Source organism: Schistocerca piceifrons, chromosome 3, assembly GCF_021461385.2.
Source record: "Schistocerca piceifrons isolate TAMUIC-IGC-003096 chromosome 3, iqSchPice1.1, whole genome shotgun sequence".
NCBI lineage: Eukaryota > Metazoa > Arthropoda > Insecta > Orthoptera > Acrididae > Schistocerca > Schistocerca piceifrons.
Genome location: NC_060140.1, coordinates 432,760,556 through 432,781,571, shown reverse-complemented (window position 1 = coordinate 432,781,571; position 21,016 = coordinate 432,760,556). Strand labels below are relative to the sequence as shown.

The 21,016-nt window shown below is 44.1% G+C and overlaps 1 protein-coding gene across 2 annotated transcripts in view; it reads left to right on the top strand.

The window, feature by feature from the left end:
• Positions 1–21,016, top strand: part of LOC124787703 (phospholipid-transporting ATPase ABCA1-like) — a 446,510-nt gene that overhangs the window by 55,945 nt on the left and 369,549 nt on the right. For both annotated transcript variants that reach the window (XM_047254537.1, XM_047254536.1), the window contains exon 3: positions 10,394–10,600. In XM_047254537.1, the coding sequence (XP_047110493.1) occupies positions 10,394–10,600 (207 nt within the window). The remainder of the gene's footprint in view (positions 1–10,393; positions 10,601–21,016) is intronic.

Sequence of the window (21,016 nt, the reverse complement as noted above, 5' to 3'; positions counted from 1 at the left end):
GCTGGTGGCTTTTAATATTATTTGATGTCTGAGCCACACCAACTGTGGTGTTGATCACCCTACACTGTTGGAGCTGTATAAAGTCATTGTGCAGTCCAATCTTGACTATGGGAACCTGGTGTATGGTTTCACATTCCGCAGCATTGTGGCTGGTGGACCCTATACACCACTGTGGAGTTTGACTTGCGATGGGAGCTTTCTGAATGAGCACAGTAAATAGCCTCCTCATGGAAGCTGGCGTTCCTCCATCGTGAATCAGGTGACAACTTCTTGCGAATTATACTACCCACATTCGTAGTTTGCCTCACCATCCAAAATAATGTTCCCTTTTCCTGAACACAACAGTCCATCTCCCGCAACAGCTGCCCAGATTGGGGATTCCAATTGGAATCCATGTTTGGTTACTTCTTACTGCACTCGACACTTTCCTTCTACCATATTTCCTCTGGGTCCACTCACATATGCCTCCATGGTCCATGCCTCGGCCATAGCTTTATCTGGATCTGTCGCAAGGCCAAAAAGGCTCAATTCCACCTGAGGCCCTATGCCGGCAATTTTTCTCTCTTTTTGGTGAGTTCCAGGACTCAGAAATAGTCTACACTGATGACTCAATGGTCAGTGGCCACATTTTCTTCGCTTATACTCATATTGGCCGTATTGAACAGCTGGATGGCTGCTTTCAATGGAGAGTTGGTAGCTCCTGTGCAGGTGAGTCCTTCGTCATCTGTATTGATTCCTTAAGCAACCTACAAGCTGTCGACCAGTGCTTCCCTTGCCACCCTCTGGCAATGACTATCCAGAAGTCTCTTTATATCCTTGGAAACAGTGGACATTCAGTGTCCGTCATTTGGACCCCAGAACGTTTCGGGATCCCAGGCAATGAAATTGCTGACAGGCTCGTCAAACAGGCTACCGGTAAACTAACTCTGGCAATTGGCCCACCGCAGACTGATCTCCTGTCGGTCTTATGCCGTAAAGTTTTTGGAATCTGGAATACCGAATGATGCACCCTCAGTACGTCAAATAAACAACGTGTTATTAAGGAGACAACAGTTGTGTGGTGTTCATCCATATGAGCCACCCGCTGGGTCTCAGTTGTCCTTTGCCAGTTTCACATCAGCCATACTTAGCTGACTCACGATCACCTCCTCAGTCATGAGGACCTACCTCAGTGTCACTGTGGTTCCCACATGACTGCCAACCACGTTTTGTAGGATTGCCCAATTTTAGCCTCTCTGTGGCAGACTTCTAACTTTCCCGTCCCACAGCCAACAGTGCTGGGAGACAAGGTCTCAATGGCCAAGTGTGGGTATCTGGACTTCACTCCCAGGCCTCTACCTTCCCTCCATTTTAACTCTTTCTCACTCATTCTTTGCTGTTTGTTTGCCTTGGTGTTCATTTTTCCCTGTCATGTTCCCCTCACCTTCTCTTTTGCACTGGAGATTTTAGTGTGTTGCAGAGTGGCTGGTTCATCCTTTCTTCTTCTTGCGATCAGCCAGCCCAAGCCATACCTTCTTCTGCTCTTTTCCTGTTGGATGCACATTTTGACTCTTTCGTTTCCTCTTTCACTGTGTTTCTTAGTTAGCTTTCTGCCTTTTTATTTCTCAGACTCTTTTGGGGAATGGTTTCACTCCACGACCTGTTTGAATGTGGAAAAACATCTACATCTACATAATATATACTGCGCTAGCCATCAAGCAGAGTGTGGCAGAGGGCAGTGTTCATGCCAAAGTCATATCCGCCCCCCCCCCCCCCCCCCTCTGTTCCACTCGCTGATCGCGTAAGGAAAAAACGACTGTCTGAATGCCTCAGTACAAGCTCTTAATTTCCCTTATCTTTGAATGGTGATCATTGTGGTAATAATATATGCTCTACATCCTCAATGAATATCGGATTTTGGAATTTAGTGAGCAGCCCCTTACGTTTAGCGCGTCGTCTATCTGCAAGCATGTCCCAATTCAAACTTTCTATGAGATTTGTAATGCTCTCACGATGGCTAAATGTACCAGTCACGAATCTTGCCGCTCTTCTTTGGACCTTCTCGATCTCTTGAATCAGACCCAACTGGTAAGAGTCCCACACAGATGAACGATACTGTAAGACTGGATGAACTAAAGTATTGGAGGCAGTTTCCTTTGCTGAAGGACTGTATCGCTTCAGGATTGTACCACAATCTAGAGGTTGCCTTATCCGTTACTTATGTAATCTGATCATTCAATTTGAGATCATTTTAAGTAGTCACACCCAGATACTTGATGGATGTTACTGCTACCAAAGACTGGGCATTTATTTTGTACTCGTACATTAATGGTGATTTTCACTTTGTTATACACAGTAAGTCACACTTGCTAATATTGAGAGATAACTGCCAGTCATTACACCACACATTTATTTCCTGCAAATCCTCATTGATTTTTTTACATCTTTTGTGTGATACTACTTTCCTGTAGACTACAGCATCATCGGCAAATAGTCTAATGCCACTGTTAATACCGTCAACCAGATCGTTTATGTAAATTGTAAAAAGCAGTGGACCTAACACGCTGCCCTGGGGCATGCCTGATGTTATGCTTGTTTCTGTTGAAGTCTCCCCATTCAGGACGACATACTGTTCTGTCTGTTAGAAAACTTTCTATCTGACCGCATATGTCATTGGATAGACTGGAAGTGCACACTTTTTGGAGCAGGCGACAGTGCAGAACGACATGTATAATCCATTTCTTTCTTACCCATGTGTAGGGTTGGCATTGGGATGGAGGGGAAGAAAGCCTCTCGGCACAGATTATTCCTGCCCTCTGGCCTGCAGTCCAACATGAACCATACATGTTCATTTCTCATGCAGTTGTTTCTCATCCCTGTTGTCAACATTACTGCCACACAGGATTAGCCGAGCAGTCTAAGGCACTGCAGTGACGGACTGTGCGGCTGATCCTGACGGAAGTTTGAGTCCTCCCTTGGGCGTGGGTGTGTGTGTTTGTCCTTCAGATAATTTAGATTAAGTAGTGTGTAAGCTTAGGAACACATTCGAACATTTTTTCAACATTACTACCTACCTATGTACAGACAGGTAAATGGGAAGCCAGTGAGATTCCAGGAGACCAACTAATCTATACAAGCAGACAGAAAGCTGTATGGTGAGTGCAGTTAGAACATGTTTATATATAGTGACAAGCCTGTGGTTTGTTGTCTGTCTAGTGGTAATAGACTCTACAGCTTTATTTGGTGTTTACTTGACACTGGATTACTGCAACAGATGTGGAACTTTTTGAGCTGATTGTTTTATGCAGTCTGCTGCAAGTCAGACTGTTAGTGCGCATGTTATTGTGTTAACACCTATTGCCAAGAAACCACACATTTCAAATTGCAAATGATCATGGTTTGAGTGGAACAGAAAGTGTTTTGCCTTGAAATAAAAGTAAAGCATTTATCAAACTTCATGGATTTTTTTTTATCAAGGAATCACCAATTTAGTATTGGAGGGAAGTTGGAGAGTAAAAATCATTGAGGGAGACCAAGAGATGAATACACAAAGCAGATTCAGAAGGATGTAGGTTGCAGTAGGTACTGGGAGATGAAGAAACTTGCACAGGATAGAGTAGCATGGAGAGCTGCATCAAACCAGTCTCTGGACTGAAGACAACAACAACAACAACACGTATTAGATGATTAAACTTTCATTCCATTCTGAACTGATGCCAGTCAACAACAACATCAGTATTTTGTGAGACCCCCACAGTCATGAATACTCTCTTGTATTCATTGTGATATGGAAGCAAAAAGCTCCGGATATCTGGAGGAATTTATTGCCATGTCTGAAACATATACCATGTCATTTCATGAAAATTGCTGGCTGGAGGCTGTTATGATGGTACAGGGTGGTTATAATTAAACTTTTACTGCTTGAGCTAGTATAGGTCGAAAACTATTTACCGTATAGATACGCTGCAGGATTTGAGTTGTTAGTATTGATAGTTTTATGACTTGCTGTTAGGTGCCGGTACTGGTACAGCGATGTAGGGTTGAAACACAAGCATCATTATGCATAACAGTTGCAGACGGTCAAGTGGGTCTGCACAAGGTGAGTAGGGCTATACTTGTAAAGCCGTTTTTTCAAAACATCAGCAGTAGTGCTCCTGCTCTTCGGTAGTATCGATGCATTAAAGGAATATGGAGAGGTTCTCTCTCTGCAAGGAGTTGAAGAACATGATTCAGAATTTCAAATGACCTTGAGGTTTGTGAATTGCTCTTGAAAGATGTTGACAGCCAGTTGCACCACAAGTTGTTGAAGAAGTTATTGTTGCCATGGCTGAGAATGCTGTACACAGTGTGTGATCTTCATACAGTGCATGAAGGGTGTCACAACAGATAACCAGTCCACTGTCCACTATTTGAAAAGTTTTGCAAACAGTTATGAAGTGGTATCTCTAGTGTGGTTCCAGGCTGTCATATTGAGCAAAGCTCATAACTTGGAGTGTAAACGTGATGCACAATTAGTGTATGTTACCCTTTCATATGAAAATTAAAATATGTTTCTTTTATTAGTTTATTCATTATCTCCTTTCCATGTGTCCTTGCACATTTTCCACAAAGTTTCATTATCATACGATCACTAGTTTTTCATGGGGGCCCTCTCAAGTAGTGAAAGTTTAACTATAACCATCCTGTATACGTCTTGTCATCGCATCCCAGACTTGCTCTATAGGTGTTGAATCAGAGGACTGAACAGGACATTCGAGGATCCATACATTCCTCAGTGTGTCTGAGGTGTGAATTGTAGTGTAGAGTCTTGATTTATCCTGGTGAAATATGCCACCTGGCACCCTGGTCATGAAGGGTATGTCAACAGTGTTTATCAGTCTTGCCACATACTAGTTAGCATGGTTACAATTACTTTCTTCTGGGTCTTCTGTAACTGTGGCCAAAATGTTGATTTCTCCAGTATAGTTTTTTTACATTATGATGTGGTAAAATACTTGGAAAACTTCATTGTCAACCAGTTTTGGCTGTGGAAGCCTAGGCAGTTATACTGGAGTATCAGTTAGGTAGTGTTTTGTCAAGGTTTTCATGGTGTAACAGTTTCCATTTTTGTCAGTGTATGTGTTAGATTCTGCTGCGGTGACTGCAACCTGTTGGCCTGTGTTGTTGAAAGGGATATCATCCAAATGTGAAACATGATAGTTTTGAGCACCATTGGGCAATCTAGTATCTTAATTTCAGTGTATTGAGGTCAATCTGATAACTAACTACTACATCAGGAAGAAGAAGAGAAATTTGTTAACATTGAATATAGATTTAAGTGTCAGGAAGTCATTTCTGAAAGTATTTGTATGGAGTGTAGCCATGTATGGAAGTGAAACATGGACGATAAATAGTTTGGACAAGAAGAGAATAGAAGCTTTCAAAATGTGGTGCTACAGAAGAATGCTGAAGATTAGATGGGTAGATCACTTAACTAATGATGAAGTATTGAATAGAATTGGGGAGAAGAGGAGTTTGTGGCACAACTTGACAAAAAGAAGGGACCGGTTAGTAGGACATGTTCTGAGGCATGAAGGTATCACAAATTTAGCATTGGAGGGCAACGTGGAGGGTAAAAATCGTAGAGGGAGACCAAGAGATGAATACACTAAGCAGATTCAGAAGGATGTAGGTTGCAGTAAGTGCTGGGAGATGAAGAAGCTTGCACAGGATAGGGTAGCGTGGACAGCTGCATCAAACCAGTCTCAGGACTGAAGACCACAACAACAACAACCACAACAACAACAGGAAGGGTTTAGACTGTGAGATGGTGCACCTACTTTAGATAGATCCACACATTTGATTTAAGCAGTGACATGCCCAGGCACATATTGTGAGATATGTTCAAGCTTTTTTCTTTGAACTATGGGTTCTGTTGCTTCCCTGAAATGCTTATTCTCATGGCCTGTCAATAATTGGATGTATCTTTGATACAGTTTGTTTGCATGTTGTTCATTGTAGTCTTGTAGCAATCACTGTTTATGCTTTGTGAAGTTACATTCAAAAATTATGAGAATGATTCCCCAGGAACAAATCCAGGTCCCCTTGGATTCCATTCCACAATGTTTAAAGACTCTGGTTGCATTTGTGTGCTTCACATCATACTGCATTAAGTCAGAGATGTTGTACTGTGATACTAATTATTTGTGCATTTTTGTGTCTAATCTGTGGTATATAGTATTTTTCAGTCGCTTTTATTGTTCTGTCTTGCCATTTCACAGACATTATTAGGTTCTGATGTAGTGTGTAACTAGGGCCAATGACTAGCCAGTTTTCAATCTCTCAGGGAGATTAGGATAAATGCTAATGTTCTTATTCATATATTGTGACATTTGTTTGTTATCATGTCATACACAAATGAAATAGTTATGATTAAACATGAAGTTGATTAACATACTAGAAAAAGTTTACAACATGTTCAGTTAAATGCCAGGAAGGGATATGTGTAATAGCACATGTGTATAAGAATTAAGTTAAGCATATGGTGCCACTTTTTTCAAGTGGCAAGAAAGCAGAAATCTGCCATTGCAGATGGGTATAGACATATCTGTCCTGTGATGGAAAGATAAGAGTGGTAGACAATGCAAGCACCTGTAACAGGATTTAGAATGTACGTGACTTCCAGAATAGTTTGTTTTGAAGCATTTTCAAAATTTACTTTATTGGAAGATTTCAGATTATTTGAGGACTAATGCAGACTCAGCTGAAAGCCATCAGGTAAAACTGTAGTGGTCTTTATCAATGGGTGGATGATTTGATGGTCATCTTTGATGTACATAGTTCCTGAGCTGTCTGAGTTACTGTTGGAAGTATTTAAACTGATCAGCCAGAACATTATGAACACTGACGTACTAATATAAACCTGTCCACGTGATAGCAGCGTCACCTGGTGAGGAATGAGTGATGGTTGTACACATGCACAGTACATGTGGTATCAGTGAGAGTGCTGTCAGTTTACAGAATGGGGAAGGTGCGTGATTTATCTGTGTTTGACTGAGGGCAGAGTGTGGTGGCCCGTAGGCTCGGCACAAGTATTACAGAAACTGCACAACTTGTTGAGTGTTCAAGGACTGCTGTGGTAAGTGTCTTAAACACGCAGTGAAGCCAGATCCATATGTTGTAGAGTTGGGTGGCCACCACTCATTACAGATGTCAGGTGCCATAGGCTGGACAAACTGGTGAAACAGGATAGGTACCGAACTGTGGCAGAACTAACTTTAATGCTAACAGTCTTTAATGCTGGGCAGAGTACAAGTGCGTCTGAATGCACAGTGCACTGAACACTCCTAACAGTGGGCCGCCGCTGCCAAAAACCCATGCATGTGCCAATGTTAACACCACGACATCAGCAACTATGACTGAAATGGGCACTGGATGTTGGTGCAGTGGCAGAACATTGCAGATGCTCTGAGGAACACTCATGTGGGCATCTATGGGTCCAGTGGAGCTCGTGCAAGGCACCATGATGGCCACGGAATATCTTACACTGGTAGACCATGACTCGCTTTCATAACAGTCATATTTAACAATGGCAGTAACGTTTTTCTACAAGATAATGCACCATGAAGTGGTTCGAGGAACACAGTGGCGAGTTCCAGTTGAAGTTCTGGCCGCCCAGCTTGCCAGACCTGAACCCAATTTAAAACATCTGGGTGCAATTTAAATGTGGCATCATAGTTCAACAACAGCCTCTCCAAAATTTATGGGAATTAGGTGGTGTGTTTGGAGATGTATTGTTAACTCCCTCCAGCGAACTACCAAGGCCTTACTGCTTCCATGCCAGGATGTGTCGCTGCTGTTATCTTAGCCAAAGGTGGACATACCAGCTATTAGGTATTTGATCATAACTGTTCTGGGTGATCTGTGTGTGTAAAGCCTGATCAGCTGCATATTCTGTATGTACATATGTTTAGGATAAGCTTGAAATGGTGTGTGATTCATTTTATATCAACTTCAACTTTGATGCAAGGTTCATCAATTTGCATCTTGCTTGAGAGTGCTGGATTTGAATAACGTAATAATCCCCCCCACCCCTGTACCACGGACCTTGCCATTGCGGGGAGGCTTGCATCCCTCAGTGATATAGATACCCGCACCGCAGGCGCAACCACAATGGAGAGGTACCTGTTGAGAGGCCAGACCCTCCTGAAGAGGGGCAGCAGCCTTTTCAGTAGTTGCAGGGGCAACAGTCTGGATGATTGACTGATCTGACCTTGTAACATTAACCAAAACTGCCTTGCTGTGCTGGTACTGCGAACGGTTGAAAGCGAGGGGAAACTACATCCGTAATTTTTCCCGAGGGCATGCAGCTTTACTGTATGACATGGCGAGCTGCATCAAACCAGTCTCTGGACTGAAGACCTCAACAACAACAACAATAATAATAATAATAATAATAATAATAATAATAATAATAATAATAATAATAATCCAGAATGAGATTTTCACTCTGCAGCGGAGTGTGCGCTGATATGAAACTTCCTGGCAGATTAAAACTGTGTGCCCGACCGAGACTCGAACTCGGGACCTTTGCCTTTCGCGGGCAAGTGCTCTACCACCTGAGCTACCGAAGCACGACTCACGCCCGGTACTCACAGCTTTACTTCTGCCAGTATCTCGTCTCCTACCTTCCAAACTTTACAGAAGCTCTCCTGCGTACCTTGCAGAACTAGCACTCCTGAAAGAAAGGATATAGCGGAGACATGGCTTAGCCACAGCCTGGGGGATGTTTCCAGAATGAGATTTTCACTCTGCAGCGGAGTGTGCGCTGATATGAAACTTCCTGGCAGATTAAAACTGTGTGCCCGACCGAGACTCGAACTCGGGACCTTTACCTTTCGTGGGCAAGTGCTCTACCATCTGAGCTACCGAAGCACGACTCACTTGCCCGCGGAAGGCAAAGGTCCCGAGTTCGAGTCTCGGTCGGGCACACAGTTTTAATCTGCCAGGAAGTTTCATATCAGCGCACACTCCGCTGCAGAGTGAAAATCTCATTCTGGAAACATCCCCCAGGCTGTGGCTAAGCCATGTCTCCGCTATATCCTTTCTTTCAGGAGTGCTAGTTCTGCAAGGTACGCAGGAGAGCTTCTGTAAAATTTGGAAGGTAGGAGACGAGATACTGGCAGAAGTAAAGCTGTGAGTACCGGGCGTGAGTCGTGCTTCGGTAGCTCAGGTGGTAGAGCACTTGCCCGCGAAAGGCAAAGGTCCCGAGTTCGAGTCTCGGTCGGGCACACAGTTTTAATCTGCCAGGAAGTTTCATAATAATAATCTCTTCTTTCACAGAGCCTGTAATGGGCATGAGATCTTAAAATGGTTTGATTAAATTTGGACACAGAATAGAAGGTAAGATTTGTGGACAGGATGAATGTTTCTGAGGATAAGAAGGGTTGAATGACATAGCAATGACATGTTTTGTAAGTGTGTTGCTTTTATTTGATGTAGAACTGGTTTCTAGATGGAAATTATGTCAGCAAATGGATGTGGGAATGAATAGCATAGAAAATTGGCATGTGCTGAAACAATGAACAAATGAAGGGTAAGTAGTGTACAGAGTGCTAGTATCAGGATACTTCAGCGACCAACAACCTGGAAAAAGTTTTGAAATACCAGAAAGTTGAGTGGAGATAAAGTGATAGTGTATAGAATATGATGTTAGATTGAATTGTAGGAGAAAGGGGTCAGGTGTTGGGAATGAAATAAAAACAGTTGTAGAAGTAGGAAAATGTGATAATAAAATAATAAGTGAAATGTTTGTGACATATTACAGTACTTTCATTATCCATTTATGATTACTTCTTTGCCCTGGCAACATAAATATTATACTCATTGTGCTATAAATAAAATATAATGATATTGTGTACAGTGTTTCAACTTCGTAGTTCAGTATCAGATGCTGTTGGAGAAAACCCTGCATAGTGTTCTTGGGTTTGTGTTGTTATGGATGAGAAGAGGGGATGAGAGGAAGGGAGAGGATGAACCTTTTCCTTCCTCTCATCCATAACACAAACACAAGAATACACTGTACAAGCACAGTCAACCACACAACACAGGTACACATTTGACACTTCATAACAGGTCAGAGGGAAGTAATGGAAAACCACATACACTAGGAACTTTCCCAGGATGGCTGTGTGGTATTCCTGCACTTGATCCCCAACATTCATTCCATGAGTATGGGACTATTGTATTTTGTGTGGAGGGTGATTGGGCTGGTAAATGTGCTCTGTAAGCATTAATTTGCTGATAACAGTCTAAATGTGGTGTTGCTAATAATGCAGCTTGTGAGCATTACTGTAAAAATGTTGTTTGAGGATTGCTGTAAAAATGTTGTACTTTGCATTTCAATATATATTGATTAATGATTTGTTTATTTTAGCAATCATTGGCGTACAGAGTGAAGATGATATTGTAAGTGCTTATAACGCATTTGAAGGTGGTGGCAAGTTCATTGGTATAATATTTGATAACATTAAAGAAGATGAACTACCAACATATTTAAGGTATCGGGTGAGGTCAGAGGCAACTTTAAATATAGAAGAGACTTTTTCGGAAGCTGCCCCAGAAGGACCAAATGTTGAATCTGGTAGGTGCAATAGCTGTTTTGTTAGATCCATAATGAACACTGTATGTTGAAGAGATTTATTTCCATGTTTTGACAAACTGCCATGACATGCTGCTGTTTATGGTAGGCCGTGCAAGTATCCCATTGATGCAAACTGTCACCTGTGATGTGGTTTTTGAGATATGTCAAATGTGATGGTAGCAGACACTTAAGATGTTTTACTGAACTTTGTGTGTGCACTAATTCTAGTGAAGACTCGGTTGACAGTGTCAAATGAGAAGGGGGCCAGCATGAAATACATGAAGTGTTGTGTGCATCCTGTCACTACCTCTTGAGTTACTTCAAAATGTTGGTTGACTCCCTGAACTAATTTGAACGACTGCAATGAGCTAGGTGGCACAGTGCTAAATTAATTGACTCGTTGCTAGAAACAGTGGTGCAAATCTATGTAACCATCTGTATAAACAGGTTTCCCACGATATCCTTAAGTCAGCCAAAGCAAATGCCAGGATAATTCCTTTGAAAGAGCCCTACATATGTCTTCTCCCAGCCTTCACCAATCCAAGCTTGTGCTCTGTTTCTATTGGTGTCATCATTCATGAGCGATTAGGGTTTAACCTTCCTGTTTGGATGATTGCATAATACAAACTATTTGTGCTTCATATCATTTTAGTGCCTCATTTCAAATTTATTGATTAGGAGCAAGCTGGACAGGAATGTCTTCAATTAGAAATTTGACATAGGAATTGTTAAATGTTGGGACGACATTTGGGAATTCGAACTTCGAAGGAAGAGTTTAAATCTGTGATCCATGAGTAATAAGACTACAATTATGGCACTTCTACTAATAATAAGGCAATGAAAGCCCACACATTTTCTTGAAAGGCAGTGCTACTGTGTCTGACAAGAGGTAGGTGGGGGGAAGTAACATTTCACATGCAGCTCATGAGAGATGTGGAATAACACTGTAAATTGTCCTTGAATTATTTGCAGTGTTGTTGCAGCCAGCACAAATGTGAATCCTGTTCTCGTTCTCCCTTGTTGAAGGGTGGAAAAGCTGGAGGTAGTGCTATATTTGTTTCTGAGTGATCCCTCTGTGATGGCTGGCTCTGTTGTTGCAGTAGCACATATTGATTCTGATACTATGTTGAACAACAGTATAAAATGCATGAATGTACACATGACATTCTTTTCAAGTGACACAACCCACATTCCGGTTTTACATACATAAGGGCTACACAGGAATTTATGAAACATAAAATTTAAATTTGATTTGTGATAGGTATAAAACAGCCAACTGTTATTAACAAAATTTTACTTTTACCAGTTTTTGACACTGACTAAGGGTGGCTACATCAGAAAATCTACAATTGTACACAACGAAAATTATGGGATATCTCCTAATATCATGTCTGACCACCTTTTGCCCGGCATTGTCCAGCAGCTCTGTAGCGTGGACTCAACAAGTCGTTGGAAGTCCTCTGCAGAAATATTAAGGTATGCTGATGTTGGTGGCCAAATCATTCACTCAAAAGCTCCGGGATGTTCTTCAAACCATAGTGAGCAATTGTGGCCTGGTAACATGATGCATTGTCATCCATAAAAATTCCATAATTGTTCAGAACATGAAATCCATGAATAGCTGCAAATAGTCTCCAAGTAGCTGATCATGATTATTTCCAGTCAATGATCAGTTCAATTGAACCAGAGGACCCATTCCATTCCATTTAAATACAGCACACCATTATGAAGCCACCACCAGTTTGGATAGTGCCTTGTTGACAACATGGGGTCATGGCTTCATGGAGTGTGTGTCACATTCGAAACTTACCATCAGCTCTTACAAAGGAAATCAGGGCTCATCTGATCAGACCAGTTTTCAAGTCGTCTAGGGTCCAACTGGTATGGTTACGAGCCCAGGAGAGGCACTGCAGGCAATGCCATGCTATTAGCAAAAGCACTTGCGTCAGGTGTCTGCTGCCATGGCCCATTAATGCCGAATTTTGTCACACTGTCCTAATGGATACATTTGTCATACAACCTCCATTGATTTCTGCTTCTATTTCTCCCCCTTGTTGCTTGTCAGCTAGCACTGGCCACTCTATGCAATTGCTGCTGCTCTCGGTTATTAATTGATGGCCGTCAGCCATTGCCATTGTCCGTGGTGATAGGTAATGGCTAAAATTAGGTATTCTCAGCACACTCTTGAGACTGTGGATCTTGTAATATTGAATTCCTTAATGATTTCCAAAATGGAATGTACAGTGCTTCTAGCTCCAACAACCTTTCTATGTACAGTGTCTGTTAATGCCTGTCGTGTGGCCATAATCATGTTGGAAACCTTTTCACATGAATCACCTGAGTACAAATGACAGCTCTGCCAGTGCACTGCTCTTTTATACCTTGCGTACGTGACACTACAGCCATATCGCTATCCCAAGTAACTGCTGAACAAATTTAAGAGCAATAATTTACTTTTGCGAGAACAACAGTGTCTCGTATTAATCCAAATCCCCTAGTGTTATACTGCTACAAAACAGTTGCTTCAAATGTTTAATACTGAAAAATTTAATGGTTTTTATCTTAATGTGTACTTACACCATTCTATGAGGTCACAATTTCATAATTATGATTGAAAACACAAACAGTGACTATTCAGCAGCACATTGTACTATCTCTATTGCAGAGTATAGTGGCACACTGAACATGCAGGTAAATGGAAAATCCAGGATGGTCAATATTGTAAAAACATTAATACAGTGTCTCAGACTGAAAACAGTCCAGATAGAACACCAGAATGTAGAGAGACAAAAATCTAGCAGGCAACATAATCTAGCAGGTAACATTGCCCATGGGCCATGCCCACAAAAAGGAGTTGCGTAGGCTAAGCCTATGTCGAGCCGTAGAACTTAAATATACTGCCGCTGCCCACTACCTATCACTTGCTGTCATATTTCAGTTGCTAAACTTGTGGTCTAGTAGTACTGGAATTCATGACTTACTGATTATGGATTGCTTTATTGTTACCATAATCTCTGGAACAGCACAAAGAATGCATTCAGCAACAGATGACCAATACCGTATTGATTATTTTGGTTGAAGTGCCCTGGTCTGTGCTGCAAGTTATGTGCCTTTCTTCTCATTAGTTTTTTGGCTGCCCTGGTCTGTTGTCTTATTATTGTCTACCTATTACTGGATGCATCCCTCTTCTGTCTGTTTCCATCAGTCTGCATGATTGGATTCCTTAGCACATTTTTAGCAGTTCGCCTACTTTTTCTTCTTTTGTTGTCCTCGGTGTCGATGTACTGTCTGCTACACTGACTGAAAAAATAAATACGGGGTGGATGTGCAGTACTGGCTACTGTAAATGATGTAGCTGACAGATGCATAGTTGCGTTTCACCCCCCAGGGGGTCCACAACTCTTTTGTGGACACGTGCGTAGCGAGCACGGGGCCCCGAGCTAATGTGGCCCTCCTTCCTTTCCGGGCTGCATACCTTCCCTTCCCTTTCCGCATCCTTCCCCGTCCCCCATCTTCGCCCCCCCCCCCCCCCCCCTACCTCTGGCTCTTTCCTTCCCTTTCTCCCCCTCTGGGAGTATGGTTTGTGCCTACGTCCGGAGACGGACGCCCGAAACTGTTCCAATTTCCTTGCTTTCTACACTTGCAAGTCCTCGTCCTTCCTCTGTCCTTCTCTTTTCCTTCCCTCTTCTCTTTGCCCTTTTCTCCGCTGCGGCGTTTGAGACCCCCTCTTCCCTCCTTTCCCTTTCTCTTTTTTCCTCCCTGTGCGTGTCTGAAGGCCGATCCACGCACTTCCATGCGTAGCCGGTGACGGGGTAACGCGTAATTCCCTGCCCCGGGTAGACAGGTAGGACACGTACGTACCCCCTGGTTACGGCGAGGCCCAGGGAGGGGTGATTACCCGAGCTAATACCTTCCGAAAGTGCCGATTGGTCCTTCTGTCTGTTTGTCGGGAGGTGTGAACAATCACCTAAGGCGGGAGTGCCCTCCGAGAGGGCCCCCACAAGGGAGGAGCGCGCCATCGGAGATGCCGGTAATCATGGGGGATTCTTCCGCAATGGTTTCCTCACCTTCCACTATGTCTGCTCACAAGCGTAAGTTCACTGAGTCTCAGCCACAGACAGTTCTTCCATCGTTGCCACAGTTCCTTGTTGTTTCTCGGTCTGACGAAGGTCACGACTTCTCCACGGTCAACCCTTTCATTATTCAGAAAGGTGTTGACGCAATTGCAGGTCCTGTAAAGTCTTGTTCCAGATTACGGAATGGCACCCTGTTGTTAGAAACACACAGTGCCCTCCAGGCTCAAAAATTGCTGCGTACTTCTCTGCTCCACACCTTCCTTGTCCGGGTGGAACCGCACCGTACCTTAAATTCCTCGCGTGGAGTCGTCTATACACGCTCCCTCGCTGGATTGTCTGACGAAGAAATTCAGCACTACCTGTCTGACCAGGGCGTAACGGCTGTTCATCGGGTTATGAAAAGGGTTGACACGAACATCATTCCAACCCGCGCTGTCTTCTTGACATTTGACAAAGTTCAACTCCCATCGAAAATCAAAGCAGGCTATGGGATAATTTCCGTTTGCCCTTACGTCCCAAACCCTACACGTTGCTATCGATGTCAGCGGTTCAATCACACCAGCCAGTCCTGTTCCAATCCGGCCAAATGTGTTACGTGTGGCAAGGATGCCCATGAGGGTGCTTGTCCCCCTCCAGCCCCTCGCTGCATCAACTGTATGGGTGACCACGCTGCTTCCTCTCGAGATTGCCCCGTTTTTAAGGACGAAAAGCTCATCCAGGAAATAAAAGTGAAGGAAAAGGTGTCGACCTTTGCTGCTCGAAAATTATTCGCCAGTCGACAGCCCACCGTGCCTCAGACAGGAAAATACAGCACTGTCCTTGCTTCTCCTCGGCCAACAAAGGAGGCGGCCACGCAGACTTGCGACCTCACCTTTAGTACCACAGTCGTCAGATCGGCCAGCGCAAAGATCGCCCGTTCAACCTCACCACTTTCGCCTGCCCACTCTATGGCTCACCCTTCGTCGGGTTCTGCTAAATCTCGAGCCCAAAAGTCAGACGCCAAGTCTTCGAAAAAAGACCATACTTGTGAAGAGTTTTTACGTACCGCAACTTCCCAACCATCGGTTCCTCCTTCATCTAAACATCATACTTCCAAGAAGGCTACGAAGAAACACAGTTCCTCTCCTTCTCCGCCAAGGCGTGTCCCATCTACAGCACCACCTGGCGGAAATCGCCCTCGGCCGTCTTGTGTGTCGCCGAGGCGCACTGCTGGTGGCTGGTCAAGCGGCCGATCGCTGGTGGCAGGAGCTGCTCCTGACCAACCTATGGATCAGGATCTTCTGCCTTCGACTGAATGCCATTCCATGCTGTCGGTTGCAAGCTCTGAGCAGTCGTTGAGTTGACAGCACCCTTGGTCACATTCCTCCATTTTCTGTTCACCCTATGTCCATTATCCACTGGAATATCCGCGGCATTCGAGCAAATCGGGATGAATTGTCCATCCTCTTACGATCCTACTCACCGGTCATCTTCTGTCTTCAGGAAACAAAGCTGCGTCCCCATGACCGCCTTGTTCTCCCTCATTTTCAGTCCGTCCGATATGACCTCCCCTCTGTTGAAGGCACTCCAGCCCATGGAGGACTCATGATTCTTCTCCATGATACTATCCATTATCACCCAATCCCCTTAAACAGTTCCTTCCAAGCTGTCGCCGTCCGTCTTTCCCTTTCCGGATACACGTTCTCTCTTTGTACTGTATACATTCCATCGTCCACACCAATGGCACGAGCTGATCTCCTTCATCTTCTTGGTCAGCTTCCACCCCCCTATTTGCTGGTTGGGGACTTCAATGCCCATCACCCGCTTTGGGGATCTCCACATCCTTGTCCCCGTGGCTCACTATTGCTAGACGTCTTCCACCAGGCGGATCTAGTTTGCCTCAACACTGGGGTCCCCACATTTTTGTCTGCCTCCACGACAAATTTATCTCATTTGGACCTTGCGGTCGCTACTGTTCCGCTAGCTCGGCGCTTCGAATGGTTCGCTCTTGATGATAAACACTCGAGTGACCACTTTCCATGTGTTCTTAGACTGCAGCCTCAACTACCATATATGCGCTCGCGACGCTGGAAGTTTGCCCAAGCCGATTGGACACTTTTTTCGTCTCTAGCGACATTCGATGACCGTCGCTTTCCCAGCGTCGACAATGAGGTCACACATATTACCGATGTTATTCTTACAGCTGCGGAACGTTCAATACCACGCACCTCCGATTTGCCCTGGCGCCCCCCAGTTCCTTGGTGGAACGAAGCATGTCGTGACGCAATACGTGAGCGGCGACGTGCTCTTCGCATTTTCTGTCACCATCCAACTTTGGCCAACTGTATCCGATATTAGCAGCTCCGTGCGCGATGCCGTCGCGTCATCCGCGATAGCAAGAAGGCAAGCTGGAAATTCTTTATTAGCTCATTTAACACCTTCACTCCCTCCTCGGAAGTTTGGAGTCGGCTTCGACGGTTCTCAGGCGCGCCAAGTTTCTCCCCGGTCTCTGGGCTCACTGTCGCGCATGATACATTAGTGGACCCCGTTGCAATTTCTAACTCATTGGGTCAGCACTTTGCTGAGATTTCGAGCTCTTCAAATTACCTGCCAGCGTTTCTCCCGAAGAAACGTGCAGCGTAAGTGCGACATCTTGCTTTCTCCTCTCAAAATCACGAAAGCTACAATACTGTTTTCTCCATGCGGGAACTCCAACATGCCCTCTCTTCTTCTCGCTCCTCCGCCCCAGGACCGGATGGTATCCATGTCCAAATGTTGCTGCATTTATCAACCCATAGTCTGCGTTACCTCCTTCGCCTTTATAATCGAATTTGGACCGACAGTACCTTTCCCAGACGATGGCGGGAAGCTATTGTCGTTCCCGTTCCGAAACCTGGAAAGGACAAACATCTACCCTCTAGCTATCGCCCCATCTCTCTCACGAGTAGTGTCTGTAAAGTTTTGGAGCGTATGGTGAATTACCGTTTAGCATGTTGGCTGGAATCCCGCAGTCTTTTAACACCAGCCCAATGCGGATTCCGATAGCATCGTTCTGCAGTTGACCATCTTGTTGCTCTCTCCACTTATATCATGAACAATTTTCTCCGGAAACGCCAAACGGTAGCAATATTTTTTGATCTGGAGAGAGCATACGATACTTGTTGGAGGACAGGCATCCTCCGCACACTGTTCTCTTGGGGCTTTCGGGGCCGGCTGCCCCTTTTTCTTCGTGAATTTATGGCAGAGCGCACATTTAGGGTGCGGGTGAACACTACTCTCTCCCGTACCTTCTCCCAAGAAAACGGGTTACCCCAGGGCTCCGTGCTGAGTGTTGTACAGTTTGCGATCGCCATAAATCCAATTGTGGATTGTCTCCTTCCTGATGTCTCGGGCTCCCTCTTTGTGGACGATTTTGCGATCTACTACAGCTCTCAACGGACCAGCCTTCTTGAAAGACGTCTTCAAGGATGTCTCGATCGCCTCCACTCGTGGAGCATCGAAACCGGCTTCCGTTTCTCACCCAGTAAGACCATTTGTGTTAATTTTTGGCGACGTCAGGAGTTTCTTCCGCCCTCCTTACATCTCGGTCCTGTCAACCTTCCGTTTTCCGACGTCGCTAAATTCTTGGGTCTTATGTTTCACAGAAAACTGTGCTGGTCCTCCTACGTTTCCTATCTTTCGGCTCGGTGTCTGCGTTCCCTTAACACCCTCCGTGTCCTGAATGGTACCTCCTGGGGAGCAGACCGAGTGGTCCTTCTCCGCCTCTATCGCACCTTAGTGCGCTCGAAATTGGATTATGGAAGCATAGTCTACTCCTCTGCTCGGCCGTCTATTCTTCGGCGTCTCGACTCTATCCACCACCGTGGATTACGTTTAGTGTCTGGAGCTTTTTACACCAGCCCTGTGGAAAGCCTTTATGCTGAGACTGCTGAACCTCCGCTGTCCAATCGGCGGGCAGTCCTTCTGAGTTGTTATGCTAGCCATCTGTCTTCCATGCCTGCTAATCCAGCCCATGACATTCTTTTCGATGCCTCCTTTGATGTAGGGTATGCAGACAAAACATCGTTAGGTGTAGGGAGTGCCTATATTGTTGGCGACACCCCAAATCACTTTCGGCTTGCCGACCAGTGTTCGGTTTATACTGCGGAGCTTTACGCTGTTCTCCAGGCTGTCCACTACATCCGCCGCCATCAGCGGATACAGTACGTAATCTGCTCAGATTCTCTCAGCTCTCTCCTCAGTCTCCAAGCTCTTTACCCTGTGCACCCTCTGGTCCACCGGATTCAGGACTGTCTGCGCTTGCTCCACCTGGGGGGCGTCTCGGTGGCGTTCCTCTGGCTCCCAGGACACGCTGGTATCTGTGGGAATGAGGCGGCCGATATAGCGGCCAAGGCTGCAGTCTCTCTTCCTCGGCCAGCTATTCAGTCGCTTCCCTTCACCGATCTATGGAGCGGTTTATGTCGCCAAGTTGCTCATTTATGGTATGCGCATTGGTCAACACTTCCCCTTAATAAATTGCGGGAAGTGAAAGCCCTTCCTTGCGCTTGGACCTCTTCCTCCCGAACGCGTCGTCGGGAGGAGGTAATTTTAGCTAGACTCCGGATAGGGCACTGTCTTTTTAACCATAGACATCTTTTAAGCGGCGATCCTCCCCCACTCTGTCCCCACTGCTCTCAGCTGTGGACGGTCAGACACCTTTTAATTGAATGCCCCTATTTTAATCCGTTACGCTCCCGTCTACAGCTATCACCTGATCTATCGTCGATTTTAGCAGATGACACGCGCTCAGCCGACCGCGTTCTCCAGTTTATTAGTGACAGTGAAATGACGTCAGTCATTTGAAGCTATTTTGGGGACAACCAACCCCTTTCTGTAGTGGATTTTTAAGCATTCCTTCTGCTTTTAGTTTCTCAAATTTTATGACTTTGTTCCCATTGCTGCTGGTTTTAAATTTCGGTTTTTTTCCTGTTTCCTAAGTCACGGGCTGGGCGCTAATGACCATAGAAGTTTTCCGCCCTAAAACCACAAAAAAAAAGTTGCGTTTCACAGCAGTTTTACTTTCACTTTTCACAACCCCCCATATACACATTTATATGGCCAGTGCACTATTGTTCACCTTTCAAGAAGCCTCATTAATAGTTTTCAGGCAAACGTTCACATACTGCTGCAATAGTTTACTATTGAACATCCACGGGCAGTAAAAACCTAACCACAAAATTCACTGTTCTTGAAGATTAGAAAGGTACATATGGAGCAGACATTGTCATTGTTTAAATACACGGCCTAATTGTGTAACACTTATTTCACCGATACATTGTTGTTGTTCTAACCAACACAGGCTTCCCGTCTGAAACTAGGCCGTCGACTGACTGTTTCGCGACCAAAAATTGGGCCCTTATGCATCATCACAATAGTAGGTACTGAAACTACACATTGTTCAAAGTTAAATTTACGGAAATTGCAATTAAAACTTAACTCATTAAATTAACTGCATATATCGAAAAATACGTTCCTTTTTAACAGTTTCTTCTGCTACAAGGGTTAAGCCAAATTAATTGTTTAAACCACAAAATTAACAAATATATTATGCAAACAATACTTTTGAAAAAACTGTTAATTACTTTGCTAACATATTTTCGAATAGAGCTAAATAGATACTTTAAGAATACTAGCATTTTGTCTTCCAAGTGTTTACAATTATTAGAGAACTTATATTTTTTTATGTCATCAATAGAATTGAAGTTATGAAACAATTACTCATTTCACCTCATAACAAAAGATACTAACTAGGCATAGTCAAAATAAATTAGAAAATCAATTACATGCATAAAACTAAGCACAAAAGTAGATCTGATGTTATATTCTTTAAAACTGAGGATCAGTCTTTCTCTTGCATGAAAATGCAAATTGTATTCAATTATGTTAATGGTAATCAGCTAAAATTGGGGGGGGGGGGGGGGGGGGGGGGTAGGAACGAATTTTAAGGCGGCAGATGGCAAAACAAGAGGGGAAGTAAAAAATCCCACCTTGCTTTGTTATACATTGTCCAGTTTCTCTGTGAAACTGAAAAATTCATCCAGTGAATTGGTTGGACTGTGTATCAGGAATTCTATAGGTACTCTAGCAAATGTCTTTTGGGGTATGGAGAACAGTAACACACAACAGAGAACAGCATTCACACTCTCTTTCAAGCACTAATTCTGTTTCCAGCAGTAGTACACACATTCATACATACAACCACACGCACAACTGTACAGACAAATAATTTTTCAGAAATCTCTAAATAAATTGTTGATTAATTGAGCCCATGAATGTATCCATTATTCTGCCACTTTGTTAACTTAACTTTTGCTTCATCTGA